Here is a 25,464-nt window from a genome sequence, read left to right on the forward strand (position 1 = left end):
GTGCGCATTCGCTGTCAAAATAAAAAACGCGCACAAGGGTTAGGGTTAAATTTAAAAACTGTACTTTTGAGTTAAAATATATATTTATAATTTTAATAAATGACAAATTAAAAAGGCATGAACATTTTTTTGTATCGAAAAACTATCGAACCGTGACACCAAAGTATCGAACCGAACCGTGAATTTTGTGTATCGTTGCACCCCTAATATATATATATATATATATATATATATATATATATATATATATATATATATATACACACACACACACATATATACATATATATATATATATATATGCATGCTACATATCTGCATATCAAATAGCTCTAAACTGCCCCATTGCACTGTGTGTATACAATCCAATGCACCTCAATGTGTTCTGAATTCCATTAGGAGACTATCACAACTCCACACATCATTATAACCTAAGCATCTTAACACCTGGTATTCTCCATTAACCTTACCTAATATAGCGGATGAGAAACACACTCCCCTCTCATTCCTTGAGCAAGGCATTTGGCATCTCATTGCTCCAGTGGAGCGATGAATGAGAAAATGAGATTTAAGAGAGGCACTGAAGGCCTGTTTTGACTCTATATGTTTTTTTTCCCCACTTCAGCTCTGCTATGCTGGTGCTTTAGATAGAAGTCATAGATAGTATACTAGCAAAACAAGAAGAAAACAAAAAAAATGGATGTGTGCAAGAGGTTCTAAAAATATCTTAGCTTGAAGTCACATTCAAGAAAGAATGGCTTAAAATTGCAATAGTCATGAACAAAAAAACTAATTTGCAGCAGGCATAAGTTATGGTGTCTGTATAAGTTCAGGAAATAAATTTTTTTTATGATTACCAGAGACTCATTGCTTGTAGCACATTCGGAAAAAACAATAATTTACTAGAATTTCACATAGGACTCATTGTTGAATTTAGTATCATATCAGCAGCTGTAGCTGTCTTTATCTTGGCGTCATTACCTTGGACGAGGATGTGAACTGAGGTGGTTCTTGGTCGACTGCTTGTCTGGATTGCACACACATACTGTCCTTCATCTGTCATGTCCACATTTTCAATCTTGATGGTGAACTCCTCTTGATTAAGAGTCACCAAACTCACTCTGGGATCAATCGACCACTTGTCTTCTCCAGCATACAGTATACTTGACCGATTAAGCCATGCTGTGTGTGTGACAACATCCCCGAGTGCACACCTGTGAAGGAACAAAAACAACACTGAAAGTAGGGTTATTTTTAAGATTCAGTGATTTCCATGAGGGAGTACTCATGGAAATCACAAAAACATACTTTATATGATCAACCCCTCCCCACTACGTATAGACTTATTTTTTTAAATGACAAATTTGTATTTATTAATTTATTTTTTCCCTGTTTCTTTGAACTAAAAACATGTACTCTATTGCATGCTACATTTATGATTCAAAAATGTGCTGATGCTTATAAAAGCTGAACTTCTGGTATGACACAGTGTAGAGAGAGGGGATTGTGCAGCTGAATTTAATACGATTACTTTTAGATTATACACTAATAATAGTAAGCAAGTTCAATAGAAACGATATGTGTTGCTTTTTTATTTATTTATTAAGAATCACTGTATTACTTTTAAAAAGTAGTAGAGAGGTCCCCCATACAGAGAGACAGGCAACCAGTCATAACATAGAAACAGAAAAAAACTAGAAACACAATTTCTAATGTGCATTTTATCATGTAATTGTGAAGTAATATTCTGATGCGACACGCTGAAATTGGAATAGCAATTATGTTCTCAGAAATTATGTAAGCTTAGAACAAGACTTATTTTCAATATGCAAATGCACTTACTGTGCAGCGTCAGGTTTCTTTTGTTGATCTACCCACACACTTTGTGATATTCAAAACTGATTGAAATAATGGGCTGAAACTGGATCGTTGTGGTCGGTTGCAATTACAACCGAATGCTTTCCGCAGTCAAAGAATACTGCTTTGATACAGGAGCTGATGACTGATGTTTGATTGTTTCCACGGAATGACACATCTGCTGTATTTTCATAATAGGTGTTTCAATCCTGCTGAGAATGTACAAAGGCCAAAGCCATATGAAGTAAGTGACTTAATGGTTAAAAAAAGAAAATGTGCAAACTGCTTTGGGCTGCCAATTGTCCATCATGTGAGTTGGGAGTTTTAACTTTCAGTAGCCTCAGTTCTGCACTCTAGAGCTGGAAATTCAACATTTTAAGTGTTTTGAATGGTGGCAGTGTAACAGGAGCTCACTGCTTTGCAACTGAACGAATCAGCTCCATTTACGCTGTCACAGTTTTTGTTGCACCATCAGTCACTTCCACTTCAGTGGCAGCAGTAGGGTCAATGGCATCCTTGGGGCATTTATGGCACTATAGAGGAAAAGAGCAATAGAAAAGCATGGGGTGCATGTTCTCCAGTGTTGGCGCATATATGGCACAGTGTATAATCAAATAAAATGCACATTTTTTATGCAATGTACACAGAAAACATACAATAAAAACCCTTGTAGCATTGATTTAATATGATGCACTAATTTTAAAGTATGGGTTTAATCAATAATGGCCACAGAAAGTAAACTTCCTCAACCAGATTCTAGTGCAGACATATGACTAAACTTTTCTAAAGAATCCTCAAAAACAGCATGATAGACACGCTTCCACTGTAGCTTCCCCTCAAGCAATTAAAGTAATTTACTGCCAAGAATTTTATGAATACATGCGTGAGTGGGTAGTATTATCTACTTAGAGGGCTCAAACTATAAAAGTACTAAATTAATATGAGTACATTTACATGCATTAGGCCAAAGGGGGAAAAAAAAGGTTTTGTTTAACACAGTTTTCAACACATGTATTTTTTTTTTTGCTTTTAACCTATCTTAATCCCAGCGTATAATGGAGATCAAGAGGCTCTCCCATAGGGAGAAACAGACAGTCAGTCACACTCACATCTGTTAGGGTACGTGGTCTGTTGACCCAGTGTTTTGAATTAATGGTTTTTTGAATCTTTATTTGTCTTTATGTTCTCTCTGTATCTTATGTTTCCTAGTTCAGATTTCTTACGATCTTGAGTTTATCCATATTTCTAGTTTCCCATTGTTACCCATTTTTCCTGTTGTGCCTGCCACACAATGTTTCCTGACAACGTCAACCAGCAACCTGCATTTCTAATAATGCCGCTTCAAACTGGCTACAAAAATCAATCCGTACAGATTTCTATTTTAAAATATCCATATTTACAGCAACTATTGTTTACAGTCTTGTACAAAAGACAGTTTGTATGAGGCTGATTCTTTAAAATTTTGTCACTTGGACAAATAAATATTACTTCAATATAACATACAAAATTCTGTGCCTGTATTTGTTTCATTGTCTGCCAACTACTACTATAAGACCACAAGTCAAGCAGCCACAAAGGGCAGACAGCTTAAGCTTTGGAAGGTTATCTGTATCACATATTATCATATCATCATGTCACCCAGCCAGTAGCAGGAATAGGCTGAACAATAGCATACATTGATGTACTAGTATTATAAATTAATGACATTGTTTATCTTCTTTTCACTTTTTGCCCCTGCATCTCTAACCTAATTTGTCTTGAAAAGGTTTTAACGAAAGTACAGAACTGCTGGCTAAACAAGTCATTAATGATCTGCTAACACTATTTCAATGTAAAAAAAAAAAAAGAAAAAAAAAAGAAAGAAAAATTAATCATATTCACAATTGAAAATTGTCTGTTTCCTAATTTAACCTGAAGGCAGGTTCTGACACTGATTCTGGCACACAAAAAACACACAAGGACTTTGATTTGAGTTTTTTTCAGCGGTTTACAGCATTTAGCAAAAATCCTCACCATCTGAATTTTAAACAACTTAGTATTCTTTCTCTTTGCTTAGCAGTCAACAAGCTCTGTTTACACTGCCTCCCAAATTCAAACCCATGAGAAACTGTGCACTCATATTTTACCAGTGGGAGTGCTGCAGCTTTGAGTGCAATGAAAGGAACAAAGGACAAAGTAGAAAGGAAATCAGAAATATGAGTCTTATTAAAAGACATTAATTGTGATTGTATACAGGAGTTCAACTCAAAAGTGGAAAGTGATTGCTTTCTAACTTTTAGTCCTCTTTTATTTTCTAAAAACATCAGAGTTTCCACCTAGTGGAAAGAAAAGAGTGAGATACTGAGGAGGATTTTTCCAATTTCCTACTCAAAGAGGAGTAGGAAAATGCCTAATCACATTTAATTCTGTTGTTGTTAAATGTGATTAGGCATTAAATGTGATTAGGCTGGGTTTTAAGGGGTATTTATTATTTTCTTCTTTTTTTGGGTTGTATGGAAGCCCCAAACGCAATTTCATTGTTCTTGACAATGACAATAAATAAATACTACTACTACACATTTAATTCAATATTATAGCCATGAAAAAGTTTGCATGGTTTTAATGCAAACTACTCCACATGAGATATTTAGTCTTCATGCACAATAACGTATTTTAGAATGTGAGTATGCGAGTCAACATATACACAGAAGCTAAAGTCTTAATTTATGAACTCAATATATACAAACTGTTCCAACTTCTGCAATCTGGTAGAAGGTTCCGCATCTTCCGGGCAAGGACAGAGAGACTCAAGAGGAGCTTCTATCCCCAAGCCATCCGTGCCCTAAACACACACACCCGCCCTCTCAGATCATCTATAATTGACTGAGACAGGACGCTTCCAGACACTAAACCAAGGCACAATGTACATTTCAATTCCTTTAATTTTAAATATGTTTATATTGTCTATCCTGTAAAATAGTCAGATGTCTATTCATATTAATGCACAGAATTCACCTGCTTGCTGCTACTACTGCACACTCACCCAATGTACATATATATATATATATATATATATATATATATATATATATATATATATATATATATATATATATAGATATATGTGTGTGTGTGTGTGTGTGTGTGTGTGTGTGTAATGGGGATGTGGCGTACAACACTAGAGGCGTACAACACTAGAGGCCAACTCCAAGCCCATAGCACAAGTCACCATCAAGTGCGGGATCTACCAAGGAGATGCTCTGTCCCCACTGCTGTTCTGCATAGGCATGAACCCCCTCAGTGAGATCATTAACAAGACTGGCTACGGATACTGGCTACGGAACGGAACCGTTGTCAGCCACCTCCTGTACATGGATGACATCAAGCTGTATGCCAAGAGTGAACGAGACATCGATTCACTGATCCACACTACCAGGCTATACAGCAATGACATTGGAATGTCGTTCGGACTGGAGAAGTGTAGTTGAATGGTAACAAAGAGAGGGAAGGTAGTCAGAACTGAGAGGATTGAACTACCAGAAGGCAACATTGCAGACATAGAGGACAGTTAGAGACATAGAGAAGCCAAAAGGAAAAACGGTGCATGAGGTTAGTGAAATATTAATTTTAGAACAATACTTGAGAATGCTGTCTCCTGAGTTACAGACATGGATTAAAGAACGCAATCCAAACTCTGCAGCGGCGGCTGCAGAGCTGGCTGATGTGTTTGTGGCGGCACGGAAAAAAGGACAGCCATGGAGCCACAGCATGGAAAATGAGAGATGGTTCAAAATCTGTCCCTCACTACCAGAAAGCAGGGGTGAGTAAACCTCCAAAGAGCCAGTCTGTCAATATGCCGTCAAGACCTCCACCCAAGACTGTGATTTGTTATTTGTGTGGGATGGAGGGCCACACAAAAGAATTCTACAAAAATAACTCAGATGTGTTTTGTGCCCCGACAAAGTGTGGAGCCTAAAGTGGAGTTTGAGAATGGTTTCAAAATGACCTTAGTTGAGGTTGATGGGAAACCATTAAAGGCCCTTGTTGACTCAGGAAGTACTCAGACTCTTGTGCACCGAGACTTTGTTCCCGCAAATAAAGTTAATGTGGAGACAATCCCTGTTCACTGCATTCATGGAGATGAGAGATCATATCCAACAGCAGATCTGTACATCAAGGTACAAGGACAAACGTATATTCTAAATATTGGTGTTGCAGAGAATCTGCCATTTCCAGTAGTGCTGGGTCGAGATCTGCCTGTGTTGTTTGACTTGCTGAATCCTAGTCATACATGCAATGTTGCAGTAACAAGAGCTCAAGCTAAGAAGAAAGAGGAGTCCCTACACCCACTCTGTGCCTTGCCCTTCTATGATGCGGACATAGAGACTGCACCCGGGAAGTCTCGTAAGTCATGTGGACAGAGAAGGCAAGAGAAGTTTCTACATACTGCTGTTCGAGCAGCTCCTAGCACAGAGCCTGAGTTACCTTTGGGTTTTAAAATCCCTGTTAATATTATTGAAATGCAACATGACGATCCATCTCTAACATCTCTGTTCCAGAAAGCTGCAGAGAGGAACCAAGGAACTAAGCAAGATTTGAACAGCAGGGGGGAGTTTCTGCTGAAAGATGGCATTTTGTATCATCAGAAGGGTTCAGCATTGCAGTTGGTGGTTCCTAGAGCAGTCCAGAAGGTGGTGCTCTTCTTGGGACACTCCATTCCATGGGCTGGCCACTTGGGAAAGCATAAAACCATGGCCCGCATTAGAAAATATTTTCATTGGCCTGGAGTGCGCTCGGATGTTACACTGTTCTGTAAAAGCTGCCCTCAGTGCCAGAAGTCTTCTCTTAAAATCCCCTCCAGAGCTCCTCTCCAGTCTCTACCAATTATCAGCACTCCATTTGAACGGCTAGGAATGGACATTGTTGGTCCTCTAGAAAGAAGCAAGGCAGGCAACCGTTACATGCTGGTTGTGACAGATTACGCTACAAAGTATCCAGAGGTCTTTCCTTTGAGATCAATAAAAGCCAAAGCAGTCGCCCTCTGTCTCATACAGTTCTTCTCAAGGGTTGGTTTTCCTCGTGAGATTCTTACTGACCGTGGCACTAACTTTATGTCCACTTTGTTGAAGCAGGTGTACCAGCTCCTTGGGATTAAGAGCCTGAGGACAACGCCATACCACCCTCAGACAGATGGCCTAACAGAGCGCTTCAATCAGACTCTGAAACAAATGTTACACAAATTTGTCAATGAAACTGGTACAGACTGGGATCAGTGGCTGCCCTACCTCCTCTTTGCATATAGAGAAGTACCCCAGGCTTCTACAGGTTTTTCACCTTTCGAACTATTGTATCGCCATGAGGTACGAGGCCCCTTGTCTCTTCTAAGGGAGACTTGGGAGGGTGACCAAGAAAGATCACAGGCTGTCAATGTTGTCTCTTATGTTGTCCAGATGCGGGAACGGTTGGAGAAGATGACGGAGCTGGCCCAAGCCCACAAAGCGGAAGCACAGCAGCACCAGAAGGCCTGGTACGACCAGTCAGCTCGGCAAAGATCCTTCAGTCCTGGTGAGAAGGTGCTGGTGCTTCTTCCAAGTGATGACAGTAAGCTGTTAGCAAAGTGGCAAGGGCCATATGAGATCCAAAAGAAACTTGGACAAACAACCTATAAGGTCGCTATTCCAGATCAGCCCCGCTCCAGCAGAGTACTGCACATTAACCTGCTTAAGGAATGGGTGGAGAGACCAAAAGCAGATGTCTTTCTGATCCAGGAGGTTTCAGAGGAGGAGAAAGTGGATGATCAGTATCTGCCAAAACCCACTCCTCAGGACCTGGATCTCAACCATCTTCCTGAGGAAAGACGGGCTCAGGTGAGAAACCTGTGTAAATTGGATGTGTTCAGTGAAAATCCTGGTAGAACGGACATTGTGGAACATGACATTGTGTTGAAAGATGGAGCTTCTGTGAGGAGAATGAGTTACAGGATATTGATCCCGTTGAAAGAGGAGATCGACCTGATGTTGTCACTAGGAATCATTGAAGCCTCGAAGAGCGAGTGGTGCCACCCGGTGGTCCTGGTGCCAAAGAAGGATGGCAGTATCCGTTTCTGCATAGACTTCAGGTACCTGAATGCAATATCACAATTTGATTCATATCCAACTCCCCGCATTGATGACATGGTTGAGTGCCTTGGGAAGGCCAGATACCTGACAACAATAGACCTCTGCAAGGGTTATTGGCAGGTACCACTGACTAAGCGCTCAAAAGAGCTGACTGCTTTCCGGACCCCGTGGAGCTTGTTCCAGTTTAAAGTCATGCCCTTTGGACTGCATGGTGCCCCGGCAACATTCCAGAGACTGATGGACCAGATACTGTCTGACATGTCTGATTTTGCTGCAGCCTACCTTGATGACATAGTGATTTTCAGTTCTACCTGGGAAGAACACCTGAAACACCTGGAGAAGGTATTGGGGCGTCTTCAGTCTGCAGGGTTGACTGTTAATCCAGCTAAGTGTGCCATTGCCAAGGCTGAAACTGAGTACCTTGGGTTTGTGATTGGAAATGGAGTAATAAAACCTCAAGTCAATAAGGTAACCGCCATAGAATCCTGTCCCTTGCCAGAGACCAGAAAGCAGCTGAGATCATTTTTAGGTATGGCAGGATTCTATCATCGGTTTATCCCTCATTTCTCCGCCAGGGCAGCTCTTCTGACGGATCTGACTGGTGCCCGAAGTCCCAATAAGATCACCTGGACAGAGGAGGCTAAGATGGCTTTTCAGGACCTACGACAATCTCTGAGTAAGAGCCCAGTCTTGCACAGCCCTGATTTTGAGAGAAAGTTCATTCTTCAGACTGATGCCTCAGAGAGAGGATTGGGAGCTGTTCTGTTACAGGGACCGCCTGGAGAGCATCATCCAGTGGCCTTCATCAGCCGCAAGCTGTTTCCGAGGGAAGTGCGATACTCAGGCATCGAGAAGGAGGGACTTGCCATCAAATGGGCCCTGGACTCCTTTAGGTATTATCTTCTCGGACGGGAGTTCATATTGGAAACAGACCACAAGGCTTTTCAATGGATAGAGAGAATGAAGGACACAAATGGAAGGATCACACGATGGTATCTTGCAATCCAGCCATTCCGGTTCACTATCAACCACATCCCCGGCAAAGATAACTGTACTGCAGACTGTCTCTCTCGCTGTCCCAGGGAGAGATCTGAAGAGGGGGAGTGTGTGATGGCTGCACTTACAGCCACACAGTGGTAATATCACCATGTTAGTGTAGAGGCTTATAAGTAACCTTGCATTCACATTTCTTTCTTTAAATATAGATATTTATTGATAGGACAATAAATAACTGGTTTTGGTTTAGAGTTAATTCACATATCCACATAACACTGCATTCTAAAATAAGTGCGCACATTTTAGTTTACACTGTTATGTATGATTAATTTTTTGTTTTCTGAGTTACCGTAGTTGCAGCTCTTCCATTCCCTTGATTAAGGAGCCAAGAGGTGGAAAAGGGGCGGAGTGAGCTTTAAAGGAAGACTACAAATTGGTTCATGCCATAACTCAGGACCATGGGGGGGATTGGAGTTCATTATGTTTGGTTTAGTTAGGTTTTGTGTGTTTTACCCCTTCTCCTGTTTTTGCGGGCTGATCAGCCACTATTTAAGTTTCCCCTTTGTCTCATTAAGTTAGGTCAGTTTGTTTGAGTTATCAGTTGTGTTGTCAACTTTGAGTAGAGTTTTGTTAGTTTGACCTCTTTTATGGGCCCAAGATTTTGATTCTTTTTGCATGAGTTAACCAATTATGTTTTTTGGGTTAAATAAAAAATCATTTTTGGACTTTAACCTGTGCCTAAGTTTCCTTCACTGCTCGGTCCATCACACAGCTTGATGTCATCCATGTACAAGAGGTAGCTGACAACTGTTCCATTTCGTAGTCAGTATCCATAGCCAGTCTTGTCAATGATCTCACTGAGGGGATTCAGGCCTATGCAGAACAGCAGTGGGGACAGAGCATCTCCTTGGTAGATCCCGCACTTGATGGTGACTTGTGCTATGGGCTTGAGGTTGGCCTCTAGTGTTGTGCGCCACATCCCCATTGAGTTCCTGATGAAGGCTCTCAGGGTCTTGTTGATCTTATATAGTTCTAGGCATTCCTGGATCCAGGTGTGGGGCACTCAGTCATAGGCCTTCTTGTAATCAATCCAGGCAGTGCACAGGTTAGTCAGTCTGGTCTTGCAGTCTCGGCCGATTGTTCGGTTTACCAGTAGCTGGTGTTTTGCACCTCGGGTATTCTTGCCTATATCTTTCTGTGCCCCACTCATGTATTGACCCATGTGCCCCTCTTCATCTTAGCTGCTATGATGCCTGACAGGAGCTTCCATGTGGTGCTGAGGCAGGTTATTGGTCGGTAGTTAGAGGGGACCGGTCCCTTCTGGGGGTCCTTGAGGATCAGGACTGTCCGGCCTTCGGTTAACAATTCTGGGTGTCGCTCATCAACTAGCAGCTGGTTCATTTGTGCTGCCAGACGCTCGTGGAGTGAACTCCAGCTTATTAATCTAAAGACCCAGACAGAATTTTAATTCATATAAAAGCCTGACACCTACTATTGTCCACACTAGCTGGAAACTCAAAAACAAGTTTTATTTGTTGTTATGTATCATCGACCTGGGCCTTATTTAGAGTTTTTACATGATTTGCTGCTTAGCTCAGATAAAATTATTATTGTGGGTGATTCTAACATTCATTTAGATATTAAAAATAACTGTGACATTTAATCTGTCATTAAGCTCAATTGGCATTCTTCCAAAATGCAAAAGAACCCATCCACCACTTTAATCACACTCTAGATCTTGTTCTGAAGTATGGTTTTAAAAACTGAACTGTATTTATGAAATCCCAGTTTTTTTCTAATCTTTCCTAATAACATTTAAATTTACTCAGGTTGGATGGGCATGGTTCGACTCAGTTTTTAGAGTTTTCCATTAGGTGCTAGTACCGGGCACCAGGTAATGTTTTAGTACCTGCTAAAGCAGATCTAGCATCTGAGATCTGAAAATGTTACTTAATCAGACTGGGTGCCACCAATTGGGTAGTCATAGGTGTCACTTGATGAGTCATGAGAGCGTCTCCTTCGCGAAAATCAAAATCGCCATTTTTGAAACCTGGCACCAAGGGAAATAGCTACAGACAAACCGTTTTTGCCAGAAAAAAAAAAAAACGCCTTATACTGAGCAGGAAGTATACCTTTGCCTCAACGTATTCCATGGTTATGGCATTCGCATCACAGACACATAATGTCATGGGACTTATGGCCATTTTGCTACAGTATAATGACCCCTCACACATTAGATCGTCTCGATTTAATTTTTATATAGACCTGTTAATGAAGCTATAGAGAAATACCGTCACATCTCTTGTAGAGCTGGGCGATAGAACGATAACGATATGTATTGCGATATAACTTTTTCTCGATAGAAAAATTTAACTATCGCGATAGACCTCGCCGCCCTTGTCCTCTTTTAAAAAAACAAACAAAAAAAACAACAAAAAAAACCAGCCAATCCAAATTAAGTAGCGCAGAGCCGAACCAATCACATCCACAGCGTCACGTCACGTGACTTGTTACGTACAGCACAAGTGCCAAGCCGCACATGTGTATTTGTTTGGGAAGCAGCCAGCCACCGTACCGCCCGGGTAATGGAGGAAATGAGTGTGCCGACTAGAAAAATCAACCGAGCGTGACCGAATGTTACCGAAGAGAAAACAGATGATGGTTCCAATGCCGGAGAGATTGTCGAACGGAAGAGCCAAAGAAGTTCCGTAGTGTGAAGGTATTTCGGCTATTTCAAGTCTGACAAAAAACAGAGTAGCGTGCACTGTAAATTGTGCCGAAAGCAAGTCTGGAAATACAATAAACTGGTGCATGCGCTACGTCCACACGTACCCGGGCATTCTTGAAAACGCAGATCTTTCTATGCGTTTGCACCTTGCGTCCACACGTAAACGGCGTTTTTGGTCACTGAAAACAAAGATTTTTAAAAACTCCGTTTTTGCATTTACGTGTGGACTAGAAAAACGGAGAAAACGCAGCATCAAAGGTGTGCGCATTTTTTGACGTCACACTGTGCGCCACGTTATTGTTTCGGTGAAATGAATTTATACAATACTGTTACTGTTAATTCTACTCTGCAGTGTTTAAATGCTTACATATACACACAGTTACTGTCCCTCCACACATACGACTCGGTTCTGCTTCTATGCCCCAGCTTTGTTTACTTTTTCCCACCGAGGCTTCTAGACTTCTGATTGGCCAACATTTCTGCACGGTTAGGAATCTAGCTCCACCTGCTGCTTTGGCATGTTCATAGCAGCGTTTTCCTTCATTTCTCCCTTTATGTGTGGACGGGATTATTTTTTAAAACGAAAACGGAAAATCTCAGTTTTCAAAAACACCCGTGTACGTGTGGATGTAGCCTCAGTCTCTGACTGGAAGCGCTAATTCGTCATTCGGCTTTTGTCAGACTAAAGTAACTGTTAAAACTGTTTGAAAAGCTAAGCTATACAACAAGGAGAGATTGAGAATTTCCTTTTAGTTCTCAGTTTATTTGATATTGACAAAAGTTAGTCAGTTTTGTCTGTTCTTCTGTAAAACAAACTAAGATTTATTTTTAGAATTAGTATTTTGTTTCTAAGTGGAATTGACAATTTAGTAGCCTGTTTCGTTTGTTCTATTTTGAAACTTAAACGCTTTAGCGGCTGCCTTTTGTGTAGTTTGCAATATTTGCCTTTATTTATCTGAAAAAGTCTCATGTTCCTTAAGTACATCTACCCTGTTGAACTTATTATGGGAAATAAATATTTAAATAAAAACAAGCTGCTGATTATTTCACATTTTACTTGTGAGCAACGGCACATTTAAATCTTACAAATATAGTTATTTGGCTTATATCGTGATAGATATCGTTATCGCCTGAAATGAAAAAAACATATCGTGATATGAAAAAATCTTATATCGCCCAGCTCTAATCTCTTGTGATAATAATAATGTGTATGTGTTAGTCCCCATAGGGAAATAGTTCCTCTGCATTTAACCCATTCACCCAGTGGGCAGCCACCAATGCAGCGCCCGGGGAGCAGTGTGTAGGGACGGTACCTTGCTCAGGGGTACCTCAGGGTAGCCGTTCAGTGGAGTTGAACCCCCGACCTTCCGATCATGGGGCCACCACTCTACCTACTGAGCTATCCCTGCCCCGTCACGGTGGCCCCGGTGATGTACCTCACAAAGCTGTTTGGTCTTGTCAGCCATGTTTCTGAAAATAATCATTGGCAACTGGAGAAAAAAGAAAGCCACATGATAGTAGTTGATATGCTGATGTGCAAATGTGGCACACAGTGTATAGATTAAAAAGATAAAGATTAAAAAAACTGAAATTGTAATTAATAGACATTCAAAATATGCCAATATTGAACCATTTTTTTTTAGTTAGTATTAGTATTGGAGAGACTATTCAAATCAGTTCAATTCAGCTTTATTTATCAAGCACTATATCACAGGAACAGTTGCCTCATGGTGTCACCCCGTGTCCTAATGGGGTGACAGTGATCTGTGAATCAGGGGCTGCAAAAGTGACATAACAGTAAATGGTAATGGGCTGGTTCTTATATAGTGCTTTTCTATTGTACTGTAGCATTCAAAATGCTTTATAAGATTGGTTGGTAATGAGCCAGTGTCTGCCAAAATATCACCAATCATCTGTTTTCCATTTGTCATTCAATTTTTCTATGTATGACGTTCTTTGCTCTGCATTGTTCAGCTTTCTTAAAATTAGGGTATTCTTTTTTTCCCTTTCTGCCTGAGAGGGGAATGTTCTCTGCAGACAACAGAATAATAAACAGAATAACATTGTAGTAGGTTTGTAAGAGAAACTCAGGAGAACTTTCTTTAAGCATGGCATCCCAGTGCACTTCAGAATAACATTTCCGTCCTTTATATAGCAGGTTTGTAAGACAAACTCTGGAGAATTTACTATATTGTGTCATATATGTATTTGTCATTTGCTTTGGATTGATGCCCGTAGGCATTTAAACTTCACGAACATGCCTCCCTGCATCATTACTGCTACACCTGTCTCCCTCCTCTTAACACACATGCATAATCGGCGTTTTGGTTCTTCTGACTATCATCAGTCTTCTCTCCAGAGCATACCTCCATGTTTCCAGGCTCTATTCCAATCGTCCCTACTCCTACAGATCACAGTGTTGTTTGCAACAGGCAAAAGAGACTCCTATCTTTCATAGATTTCCCGTAGCTTCATGGCATGCCTCAGCAACTTTATGCCTCTATAGTTACCAACCGCTCTACACATCCCCTTTGTTATTGAAAATAAGCACAAGTAAACTTCTTTGCCATTCCTCAGGCATCCCCTCACTCTCCAGGATTTTGTTGAAAAATATAGTTTAAAAAGTCCACTGTCCTACCTTATAAAAATCTCCACAAGGACCTGATCTACTGTGGTGGCATGGGTTGGCATGTGCCACCCTAGTGCCCCCTAGTTTTGCATATGACAGTGTTATTTATTAAAATGAGTTAGCATTAAACCTTTAAGCCTAGCTATAACTAACATTGAATATAAATTCTAAAACAGCATATATTACTTAATTAAAGAAAATTGGGAGGAAGCAGGACCTGCAGGATCAGCAAGGTGCTGATCATAATATCCCTGCTACTGGCTCTCTTTTTCTCTCTCTCTCCCTCTCTCTCTTGTTTTGCCAGGTGGACCTCATGGTGGGTTCATGCCCTCAGCCCACGCCTTCCTGGACTGGGAACACCTGGGCCTCATCAGACCAGCTGATATTTAAGAGGGAGGAGGTCAGCTGTTCGACGCTGATTGTTGTGAAGACTCTAGTAAATACACGTCAATCCGAAGTTTCCCGTGCCTCCATTTCCGACGTTAACGTGTGTTTCTGTGTCTCTAGATTCCCCGTACCCGTCCCTGTGTTTTCCTGTGTGGAGTGTGGAAGGAGCGACTGGTTGTTAGTGGAGAGAGAGGTTGGAGTGAACGTGTGTGTGATCCCCCTGTTTCCCTGGAGCTTTGTAAATAACATGGGAGACCATGCAAGAGAGAATTGCAATAGTCAATATGGACGGTAATAAAACTACGAACAAGACTGGACGTAGCCTGGGTGGAATGAGAAGGACGTAAACTGTTAATGTTACGTAGATGAAAATAGGCAGAACGGATGAGATTATTGATGTGAGATTTAAAGGATAGTGAACTGTCTAGGATGACACCAAGGCTCTTAACCTGAGCTGAAGGGAAAACTGTGGAGTTATCACTACTGAGTAAGAAATGATTTGCCTTCAAAAGGTTGGATTTAGTGCCAGTAAGGAGGATTTCAGTTTTATCCTCATTGAGCTTAAGAAAATTAGAGCTGAACCAGGATTTTGGAAGAAGGTGATAGGGAGGAATGAGGCCTGCAGGAGAGATGTGTTTTCACCCAGTTATATATGTTTTGCTGTGTCATCAGCAAAACAGTGAAAGTGAAGATCAAATTTGCAGAAAATGGTACCAAGAGGGAGGATGTTTGTCAAGCTCTTTAAGTTTGTGCAGCTTCCCCGGTTGAAAAGGATTGATGCATATACCACAGGTGTTTAACTGGATTTCACTCAATGACCAGGCAGTTCTTTTGTTTTCCTTTTTCTTTAATCTTCTTTTTGGTCATAGTCAGCCATAGGTGAAAAACCTTTAAATACAAACCAAAAACCAAAATACAAATTGTTTGTTATCACACATCTGCAAATACTGTGAACAATCCCAAACATTTTTAACACATCAATGCAGTGCATAAAGCTTTGTAGTACAATATTTACTTGAGTATTCTTAAATGCTCAAAATTATGTAATTCAATAACAATTGTACATCTTGAAAGATACTGCTTTCTATTAAAGTGCTAAATTAAATGATCAATCTGCATTAGAACTTAAGCAGTAACAATAGTATTTATAACCAGCTTCTCTTAACCATATGCAAGCATGAACAGTCTTGCAAACCAACAATAAACAACGGTGCCGCTCGTAAACAGGCGACCAACTCGCGGCACAATGCTAATGCTACGTAAGCTAGCGGCAGCCGCAAAGTCTTTTAACATAGTCAGCAAACATTTCCTTACCGGCGGCCTCCCTGTCTTTGTTGATATATCAGTTCCACACAATATCCATGTTGGTGACAACTTATTTAAAGAATTATGCTGGGCTTTTCCCATAAGTGGCAACTTCCTTACAAGATGGCGCGGCCATGTCCAGACGCCTTCCTGACCACTCCGCTCCGACTATCTACTTTTCTTGTTTTTTACCTATTTTTTGCTCTGGTTTTCATCCCAAAATCCTCTAGTCTTATAGTTTACGACAGCGGATCACTTGTAAACATCGGTGCCAAGGTTGCACATCTAATCTTGGACGCTTTTAAATCTGACCCTTCCTGGCCATCAGAGATTCTACGCGGCGCGGAGAACAACAAAGGACGGGCCGCTCATCCGAGGCGCAGAACAAAGAAGCACCGGGGGAAACGCGCTGGTATTAGGAACAGACTGAGACAGCAGGCGCATCGCGCACCACTGCCTGGTATCCTACTGGCCAATGTACAATCCATGGAGAACAAGCTCGACGACCTAAGAGCAAGGGTCACCTTCCAACGTGACATGAGGGACTGCAACATTCTGTGCTTCACGGAGACATGGCTGACCCCCACCGTGCCGGACCAGGCCGTAACTCCGTCGCATTCATTCTTTGTGCTCCGCGCGGACAGAACGGCAGAGTCAAACAAAACCAAAGGTGGGGGAGTGTGTTTCATGGTAAACAGAAAGTGGTGTGATGCCAGGAGCATTTCTACTCTCTCCAGCGGCTGCTCGCCACATCTGGAGTTCCTGAGCATTAAGTGCCGCCCTTTCTATCTGCCCCGTGAGTTCACCTCGGTCATCGCCACGGCGGTCTACATCCCACCCCAAGCGGACACAGGTATGGCTTTGTCCGAATTACATGATGTGCTGAGCTCGCTTCAAAACAAGGACCCGGGCGCAGCCCTCATTGTAGCAGGAGACTTTAACAAAGCGAACCTCAGACAAGTCATGCCAAACTTTTACCAGCATGTCTCGTGTCCAACGAGAGGGGATCGAATTTTGGATCACTGCTACACGCCATACAAGCAGGGCTACAAAGCTGTCTCACACCCGGCTTTTGGGAAGTCTGACCACAACGCCATCTTCCTCATCCCCCATTATAAACAAAGCATACGGAGGGAAGACGTGACCACGAGGGAGGTAAAACGGTGGACTGCCCAATCAGAAGCTACGCTACAGGACGCACTCAACGACGTCGACTGGGACATGTTCAGAGCATGCGCAGTCGACATCAACGAGTTTACAGAAGTAGCAGTATGCTTCGTCAATATGCTAGCGGAGGAGATTATCCCCACTGCGAGAGTCACCACATTCCCAAACCAGAAACCGTGGATGGACAGATCGATCCGCACTGCAGTAAACGCCAGGACCGCCTCCTACAACGCGGGTCTCGCCACTGGCGATATGAGCGCCTACAAAGCGGCCTCATGCGGCGCGCGGTGAGAGATGCCAAACGCCGGTACCGGGAACGTGTGGAGTCCCACTTCCACCAGGGCGACACACGTTGTATGTGGCATGGACTACGCACCATTATGGACTACAAAGCCAGGGACACTGCGCTGATCAACGCTGACTCTGCATTCACCAACGAGCTGAATCAGTTCTACGCCCGTTTCGAGATTAGCCAGGCGGCTAATGCTATCTACCGCCTGACTACCGAGGACAGTGACGTCATCAGCGAGAGACCGGTGACCAGCATCGCGGAGCATGACGTCCGAGCGGCACTGACGAGAGTGAACACAAGGAAAGCGGCGGGGCCAGACAGCATCACTGGCCGTCTGCTGCGCTGTTGTGCTCACCAGCTAGCAGGTGTGTTCACTTACATCTTCAACGAGTCCCTGGCGAAGTCTGTGGTCCCCACATGCTTCAAAAGATCCACCATCATCCCTGTGCCCAAGAACAGCAAACCCTCATCCCTGAACGATTACCGGCCAGTTGCACTGACCTCGGTAGTAATGAAGGTGTTTGAGAGGCTGCTGAAGAACATCATCTCCTCCTCCATCCCAGACACCACAGATCCGCTGCAGTTCGCCTACAGATCCAACAGATCCACAGAGGATGCCATCGCCCACGTCCTACACACCACTCTCAGCCATGTGGACAAGAAACAGGGTAACTATGTGCGAATGCTGTTTGTTGATTACAGTTCAGCATTTAACACAATAGTGCCCTGCAGACTGTTCACAAAGCTGAGGGATCTGGGACTTAACAGCCGTCTGTGTGCATGGGTGTTGGACTTCCTCACTGGCAGAACTCAGGTGGTGAGGGTGGGCAGGTGCTTCTCCAACAGCATCACCATCAACACAGGAGCACCTCAGGGATGTGTCCTCTCGCCACTGCTCTACTCCCTCTACACTTCAGACTGTGTGGCCACCCATGGCTCCAACACCATTGTGAAGTTTGCTGACGACACAGTGGTGTTGGGTGCCGTCTCCAACAACGATGAGACGGCCTACATGGATGAAGTGAAGAATCTGGCATCGTGGTGCCAGGACAACCACCTCCAGCTGAACGTCAGCGAGACCAAGGAGCTGGTGGTGGACTTCAGAAGGGGTCAGCACAGAGACTACAAGCCCATTATCATCAATGGAGCTCCAGTGGAGAGGGTGCAGTCCTTCAAGTATCTTGGTGTCCACATCTCCTCAGACCTGACATGGGCTGCCCACATTCAGGTCCAGACCAAAAAGGCTAGGCAGCGCCTGTATCACCTACGACAACTGAGGAAGTTCAGGGTCTCTCCAAAGATCCTCAGGATTTTCTATACAAGCGCTGTGGAGAGCATCCTCACACAGAACATGACATCGTGGTTTGGGAACAGCTGTGTGAAGGACCAAAAAGCTCTCCAGAGAGTAATCTGTACAGCAGAACACTGCTGCAGGATTGCTCTCCCCCCGCTTCAGGACACCTACACCAGGAGATGCCGGACTAGAGCAGCGCAGATACTGAAGGACCCATCCCATCCTGGCAACAAACTGTTCCAACTTCTGCAATCTGGTAGAAGGTTCCGCATCTTCCGGGCAAGGACAGAGAGACTCAAGAGGAGCTTCTATCCCCAAGCCATCCGTGCCCTAAACACACACACCCGCCCTCTCAGATCATCTATAATTGACTGAGACAGGACGCTTCCAGACACTAAACCAAGGCACACTGTACATTTCAATTCCTTTAATTTTAAATATGTTTATATTGTCTATCCTGTAAAATAGTCAGATGTCTATTCATATTAATGCACAGAATTCACCTGCTTGCTGCTACTACTGCACACTCACCCAATGTATGTATATATTAGGGGTGCAACGATACACAAAATTCACGGTTCGGTTCGGTTCGATACTTTGGTGTCACGGTTCGATATTTTTTCGATACAAAAAAAATGTTCATGCCTTTTTAATTTGTCATTTATTAAAATTATAAATATATATTTTAACTCAAAAGTACAGTTTTTAAATTTAACCCTAACCCTTGTGCGCGTTTTTTATTTTGACAGCGAATACGCACCTGCGGACCACTTATGTGCAGCCCTGGTTATTTAGCTCGTCATATTGCAGCCACAGAAATTATTTTGTCCATGAAACCATAAAGCTGCACTTTCTTTTTGCCTTATAGTCTCATTTGTCATAACTTCTCCGTTTTGTGGTAAGCTTTTCTTTGGCTGTCATTTCTTCACCCTGACCTGTCTTATTTGGCTCAGCAGAACTAAAATATATATTCTGCTGCTTTTACACACGGACTCACATAAGCTCAGCGATTCTCTGCGCGATCAACCTCTCACATGTTTCAGCTTGCTGCGGGAGATTTCACTTGTCATGTTTGCATAGTAAGCTAACGATTAATAAGACGATGTCAGAGGAATTGGTGCACAAATTATCATCACTCACAGATCAGTGCTGTCGCTCTCTATACACAGTTCGCACGATTGCAAAGTGAAAGCAAAAAAACAAGCGCAAATTCAAGCGCGATTTCAATATGTCACATATTGACAGTGGCTCACCGATGCCAATGACATAATTACCCAGCTACATTTCTGAAAGAATGCAAAAGCATTGACATATATTTTTCCTTCCTACAATAGCCCGACGGGCAGGGTAGCCCGTCTGAAAAAAATCGCTAGCCCCAGGACGTCGGGCTAGCGATTTTGCAAGCCCTGTATCTGATTGAGGAATCACTCATCTTTGGAAAAGAGAGTTTATTACAGAGAAATGTCTCTTTCCAAAATAAAAGCTATACTATCCGCTTCTTCTGGGCTATATTCTCAGCAGCATAAGGAGAATCATGTGCTAACAGCTGTCTAAATGACTCTGCTAAAGTTAGTAGCATGCTTGTTTTTGTCTTTGCACTAGGATGATGTCGGCGTAAATGTGCAGTCATATTCGTTGTGTTCCCACTAGTGCTTTCAGGTTAATCTCGTTGAAATGACCTTAACGCCACAACACGGCAAATCTCCGTTAACGAGCTACCGCCGATCGCCCCGTGCATGGGGCTAGACGGCCAACACGTTAACGAGCTAACTGTGCTAACACACTAGTTCCCACCCATGTAATTGAGCATTGCATGGCACATCCAACATACTGTTTTACTTTAGTCCATGACTCGCTTACCTTCACATGAAAACCAAAATAATTCCAAACGCCAGATCTGAATGAGAGTGGGGGAGGTCCATGTTGCAAGGAGAGCTTAACTTCTGTCTTGCTAGCTTGCCCTGCGCTCTTCCTTCTGACTATGCTGTCTGTGTTGAGCGCTCAGTGGATCTGCGCTCGACAGTGCAGCCTAGGCGGAGTAGTCGAACGCAGATTCACTGAGCGCTCAACACAGACAGCATCGTCAGAAGGAAAGTTGATAAAATAAATTACAAATGTTGTATTGTTCGATACATATGCGTACCGAACCGAAAGCACTGTATCGAACGGTTCAATATCGATACGAATATCGTTGCACCCCTAGTATGTATGTATGTATATTATATATATATATATATATATCCAGAAATCCTACCAGTGGCTGGACAAAGCTGGACTGAAAGACAGCACAGAGGCACTAATCATGGCAGCACAAGAACAAGCTCTGAGCACAAGATCCATAGAGGCTGGGGTCTATCACACCAGGCAAGACCCCAGGTGCAGGCTGTGTAAAGATGCCCCAGAGACGATCCAGCACATAACAGCAGGGTGCAAGATGCTAGCAGGCAAGGCATACATGGAACGCCATAACCAAGTGGCCGGCATAGTGTACAGGAACATCTGTGCCGAGTATAATCTGGAAGTCCCGAGGTCAAAATGGGAGATGCCCCCAAGGGTGGTGGAGAATGACCCAGCTAAGATCCTGTGGGACTTCCAGATACAGACGGACAAAATGGTGGTGGCTAACCAACCGGACATAGTGGTGGTAGACAAACAGAAGAAGACGGCCGTAGTGATCGATGTAGCGGTTCCAAATGACAGCAACATCAGGAAGAAGGAACACGAGAAGCTGGAGAAATACCAAGGGCTCAGAGAAGAGCTCGAGAGGATATGGAGGGTGAAGGTAACGGTGGTCCCCGTGGTAATCGGAGCACTAGGTGCGGTGACTCCCAAGCTAGGCGAGTGGCTCCAGCAGATCCCGGGAATAACATCGGAGATCTCTGTCCAGAAGAGCGCAGTCCTGGGAACAGCTAAGATACTGCGCAGGACCCTCAAGCTCCCAGGCCTCTGGTAGAGGACCCGAGCTTGAAGGATAAACCGCCCGCAGGGGCGTGCTGGGTGTTTTATATATATATATATATATATATATAATGTTCTTCCTCTACACCCCCCCCCCCCCCAATTTTTTTGCACATGTCGAGGAGCGTGTCAGGCTACATTTCACTGTGTGTTATACTTGTATAACTATGCATGTGACAAATAAAGAACCTTGAACCTTGAACCTTCCTGTTGCTCCCCAGTTCGCCTTCTTTTTCCTCCCCGACAGAAACCAACACACAAGATTAGTTCCACCCTCCAGTCTGTCACTTTTACTTTTTTGCCTCAGGCTCTCCACCTCCTACTCGGTTTGACTTGACAATGTTATTATGAAGAGAAGAGGGCCCAAGACTGAACTTTGGGGTACATCAGAAGTGACTGGGAAAAGGTATATGTAAAACGTGTGTACTTGCTGCATTGATGCGTTTTAACCATATATTATACATATTACAGAATGTAACACCTGCATATGTGTAAAAAACAAATGGCTTTGATTTTGCCACCCCATCTTTTTCCATGCCACCCTCATGCCGCCCTAAGAAACGTCTCTAGATCTGCCCCTGAGCTTCACAGTTATCTCACCTGGACCAACTACCTTTCCACTCTTCATCCTCTACATAGCTTTCCACACTTCTCCTTACTAATCCACAGCATTTCCCAAATCTCTTTCCTTTGTTTGTCCTGCTCTCACTGTTATTTTCTTCATTTATAAGCTTCTCAAAATGTTTCTTCCATCTTCTCAAAACTGTGTTCATTCCTTAGAACATTTAGGAAAGTTTCATCTCTATCCTTAATCACCCTAACAATCTTTAGATCCTTTCCCTTTAAAATTATTTATTTTATAGAGTTTTCGGGAGCTTGGGCAAGCCATCTCAGCCGTCCGCAGCAGCCTCCGCTAAGAGCTCAGGTGAGCTCATCCAGCCTGCAAGGATCTTGTTCCCACACCGTCTGTTTCCGCAAAGGACTCAGGAGTGCTGCTCCAGCACTCCCTTGTGTCTTCTGGTTGCTCTGGAGAGTCCGTCCAGCCACCAGATCAACCAACTGATCAACCATCTGCAGCTGCCACGCCCCCAGCGGTACAATCAACTGATCAACCGCCTGTGGCTGCCATCCCGTCTTGTCTTGCCTCGTCTGATCCTGCACTCCAGCCACCTGCCAAGCCTCCGCCTGCGCTGCTGCTGCTTTCCATGCGACCGGCCCCGGACCTGTGTCTGCTGTGCCACTTTCCATGCGGCCGTCCTCCTGCACTGTTGTGACACTGCCGCTTTCCATGTGGTCGACCTCCTGAACTGTTTGGTCCTGGGCTCCTGTGCTGCAGACCCCTGGGTTGGCCACCAGAGCTATGTTTTTGGACTGTTTTGTTTTTGTTTTTTCTTGTTGCTCCATTGCTTGTTTTGAATGGTTTTCTACATTCCTTGCTCCCTTTTGGTCCTCCTCCCACTGTAAAGGAATTGTTTTATTTTTTATTTTTTGGGGGGTGGGGTAATTCATTGGCTGAGGTGTTTAATAAACATTGTGAATCTCCTGATCTTTTCCAGCCCAAGAAAAGGACTTGATGTAAGTCCTTTTCTCCGGTCTAGCATGCTTCGCATAATGTTCGATAAGCTTTTTCTTTTGGTTTTGCCACCTTTGTCATTGACATACAGCCTGTATCCCAGTACTCCGGTTTCTTTATCTGATATCACCTGACTATCCTGCTCTTTCTTTGCCAACCTAACAAAACCAGAAACTCTTCACATTGTTTCCACTCTGAGGTGAAAAACAGTATTACTTTTATTATCATTATTATTATATTGTGTACTTTTCAAACCCCTTTCAAGATGGCATGCTTCAAAGCTGTAGTGAAATCAGTTTAGTTGCTAGTTAACACAATACTGTACTTATTGGTGGACAATATGCACTGTAAAAAAACTGTAATTTAAAAGATATATTTTACAATTCTTTAGCCAGGTAGGATTACAGAAAGGTGACCATGGCCATGTAGAGAGCAGACAGGAAGCACAACTTGTATGTTTTAATGTTTTCCAATTTATCTCGTTAAATTGTTAAATACTGGAGGGAAATATTTTTTGTGTGCATGTTCGAGGGCGGGTAAGGGGTGGAGATTTATGCCTGCCTTTTTATAAAAGTGACCACACATCACTGCTTTGTGGAATCGTGCTTTCATGTTTTCAAACCAGAAAGGAATTAATTCTATTGACGTTATACTGGTCATCTTACATTTTTCTATCAAGGAAAATTAGTGTGTAGTTATTATCTTTATCATTTTATTGACAACTATGCATCTTATTTGGCTGTGAAATGTGCATTATATGAGGAATTCTACATCCTACTTAGTGAGTCATTGTCTTTTTCAAAATCCAGGTAGTGTAGCTATATTTTGAGCATTGCAATGCTGAATAAACTAAGTAAGTGTGGATGGAGATAAATGAAAAGAATGACTCCTCTCTTCAGTCTGACACACATAAACAGTCTGTGGCAAAGGCTAGAAGGATAGTTGGTTCTAATGGGCTGGTGATCCTATAAATAATAGCTACACAGTTTCCTCCCCATTGATCACATAGCCTTGGCTGACTCATAGTGGGAGCTGGTGTATGTTGGAGTGAGCTGACCAAAGAGCATACTTGGCTGCCCTTTCCTTCATATACTTTTGGTGCATGTCCTATCAAACTGAGGGCCTGTACAACTTCAGAAATGACACAGCCTAATTGGGTGCTAAGAGAGGCACATCATTTAAGATAGCATGGAATGGGAGAAAGAACTGAGTCTTGACAAGGTTAACGAACTCCTCTACTAAATATCTAGCTTTGAAAAGTTTCTTGAGTTCACAAAAATGTGAATTGTTCACACTTTTCATCTCAGAATGAAGACTGATGAGAGTATATTTGGAGGGAAATCTTTCCTTGCCTTTACTGACTGTATCTTTAGAATAACTTGCTCATCAAAGGTAGCTTTAATTTTTTGCAGATGTGACACTGTAATTTGTTCACAAAGTTTAGGTGGCAGAGTCAAAGGTGCTCACACGAATCTATCCAAGGTCTGCTGATTTTCATTTAGAATTACCTGGGGCTGAGAAGACAGAAGGGCAAAGGCCATATTGTCATCATAAGTACCACAGTGTGTGTCCTTGACAGTGGGGTGAGCGCAGCAGGGCATGACTACAGGAAAGACTTAACAGTGAAAGAAAGAGGAATGCTAATGTGAACTGTCTCCTTATCTGTGTCACACATTACTGAGCATGGAAAAAAAAAGATTTTGAATCATTGAAAATTTGATGGAAGTCTTTTTCACAATTATTCAGCGAGAGTCTTCTGATACGAAAGAGTGAGAAGCTGACGGACAAAGAATTAACTCCATAGAACTCTTAAGAAGCCTGCACAACATTGTCACATTATAAAGGTGAGAAAATGTTTTCGACATAGCATCATGTATGCTGGGTTGAGATTTTTAAACCAGCTGCTTAAAGCTCAGCTTTTTCCACTATGTAACTACATCAGTAAGCATAAAGTACTAATAATGGATGATATCTTTAGAGGCAGCAGCCAACCAAGAAAGTGTGTGTCTGTGAGTACCTGTGTGTGCACCTATGTGTGTGAGTGTGCTTGCATTCATAAGGTTTCTCCATGTAAGTGTCTAATAATGGGTGTGGGGAGTCCTCCCCCCCAGGGCATAAAGCCGGTATGGTGAAGATCAGAGCACCAAACATCCAGACGCCCTCCAGATTACGAGAGCCCA

The 25,464-nt window shown here is 42.8% G+C and overlaps 1 protein-coding gene across 3 annotated transcripts in view; it reads right to left on the reverse strand.

Annotated features, from left to right (window-relative positions):
* ntm (neurotrimin) overlaps nucleotides 1–25,464 on the reverse strand; it is a 482,200-nt gene that overhangs the window by 56,592 nt on the left and 400,144 nt on the right. For all 3 annotated transcript variants that reach the window (XM_085419981.1, XM_085419984.1, XM_085419983.1), the window contains one exon: nucleotides 982–1,214. In XM_085419981.1, coding sequence (XP_085276107.1) covers nucleotides 982–1,214 — 233 coding nt within the window. The remainder of the gene's footprint in view (nucleotides 1–981; nucleotides 1,215–25,464) is intronic.

The sequence above is a fragment of the Rhamphochromis longiceps genome, linkage group LG10, assembly GCF_057381845.1.
Source record: "Rhamphochromis longiceps isolate RC_006_pf linkage group LG10, R_longiceps_female_GT1.1, whole genome shotgun sequence".
Lineage (NCBI taxonomy): Eukaryota > Metazoa > Chordata > Actinopteri > Cichliformes > Cichlidae > Rhamphochromis > Rhamphochromis longiceps.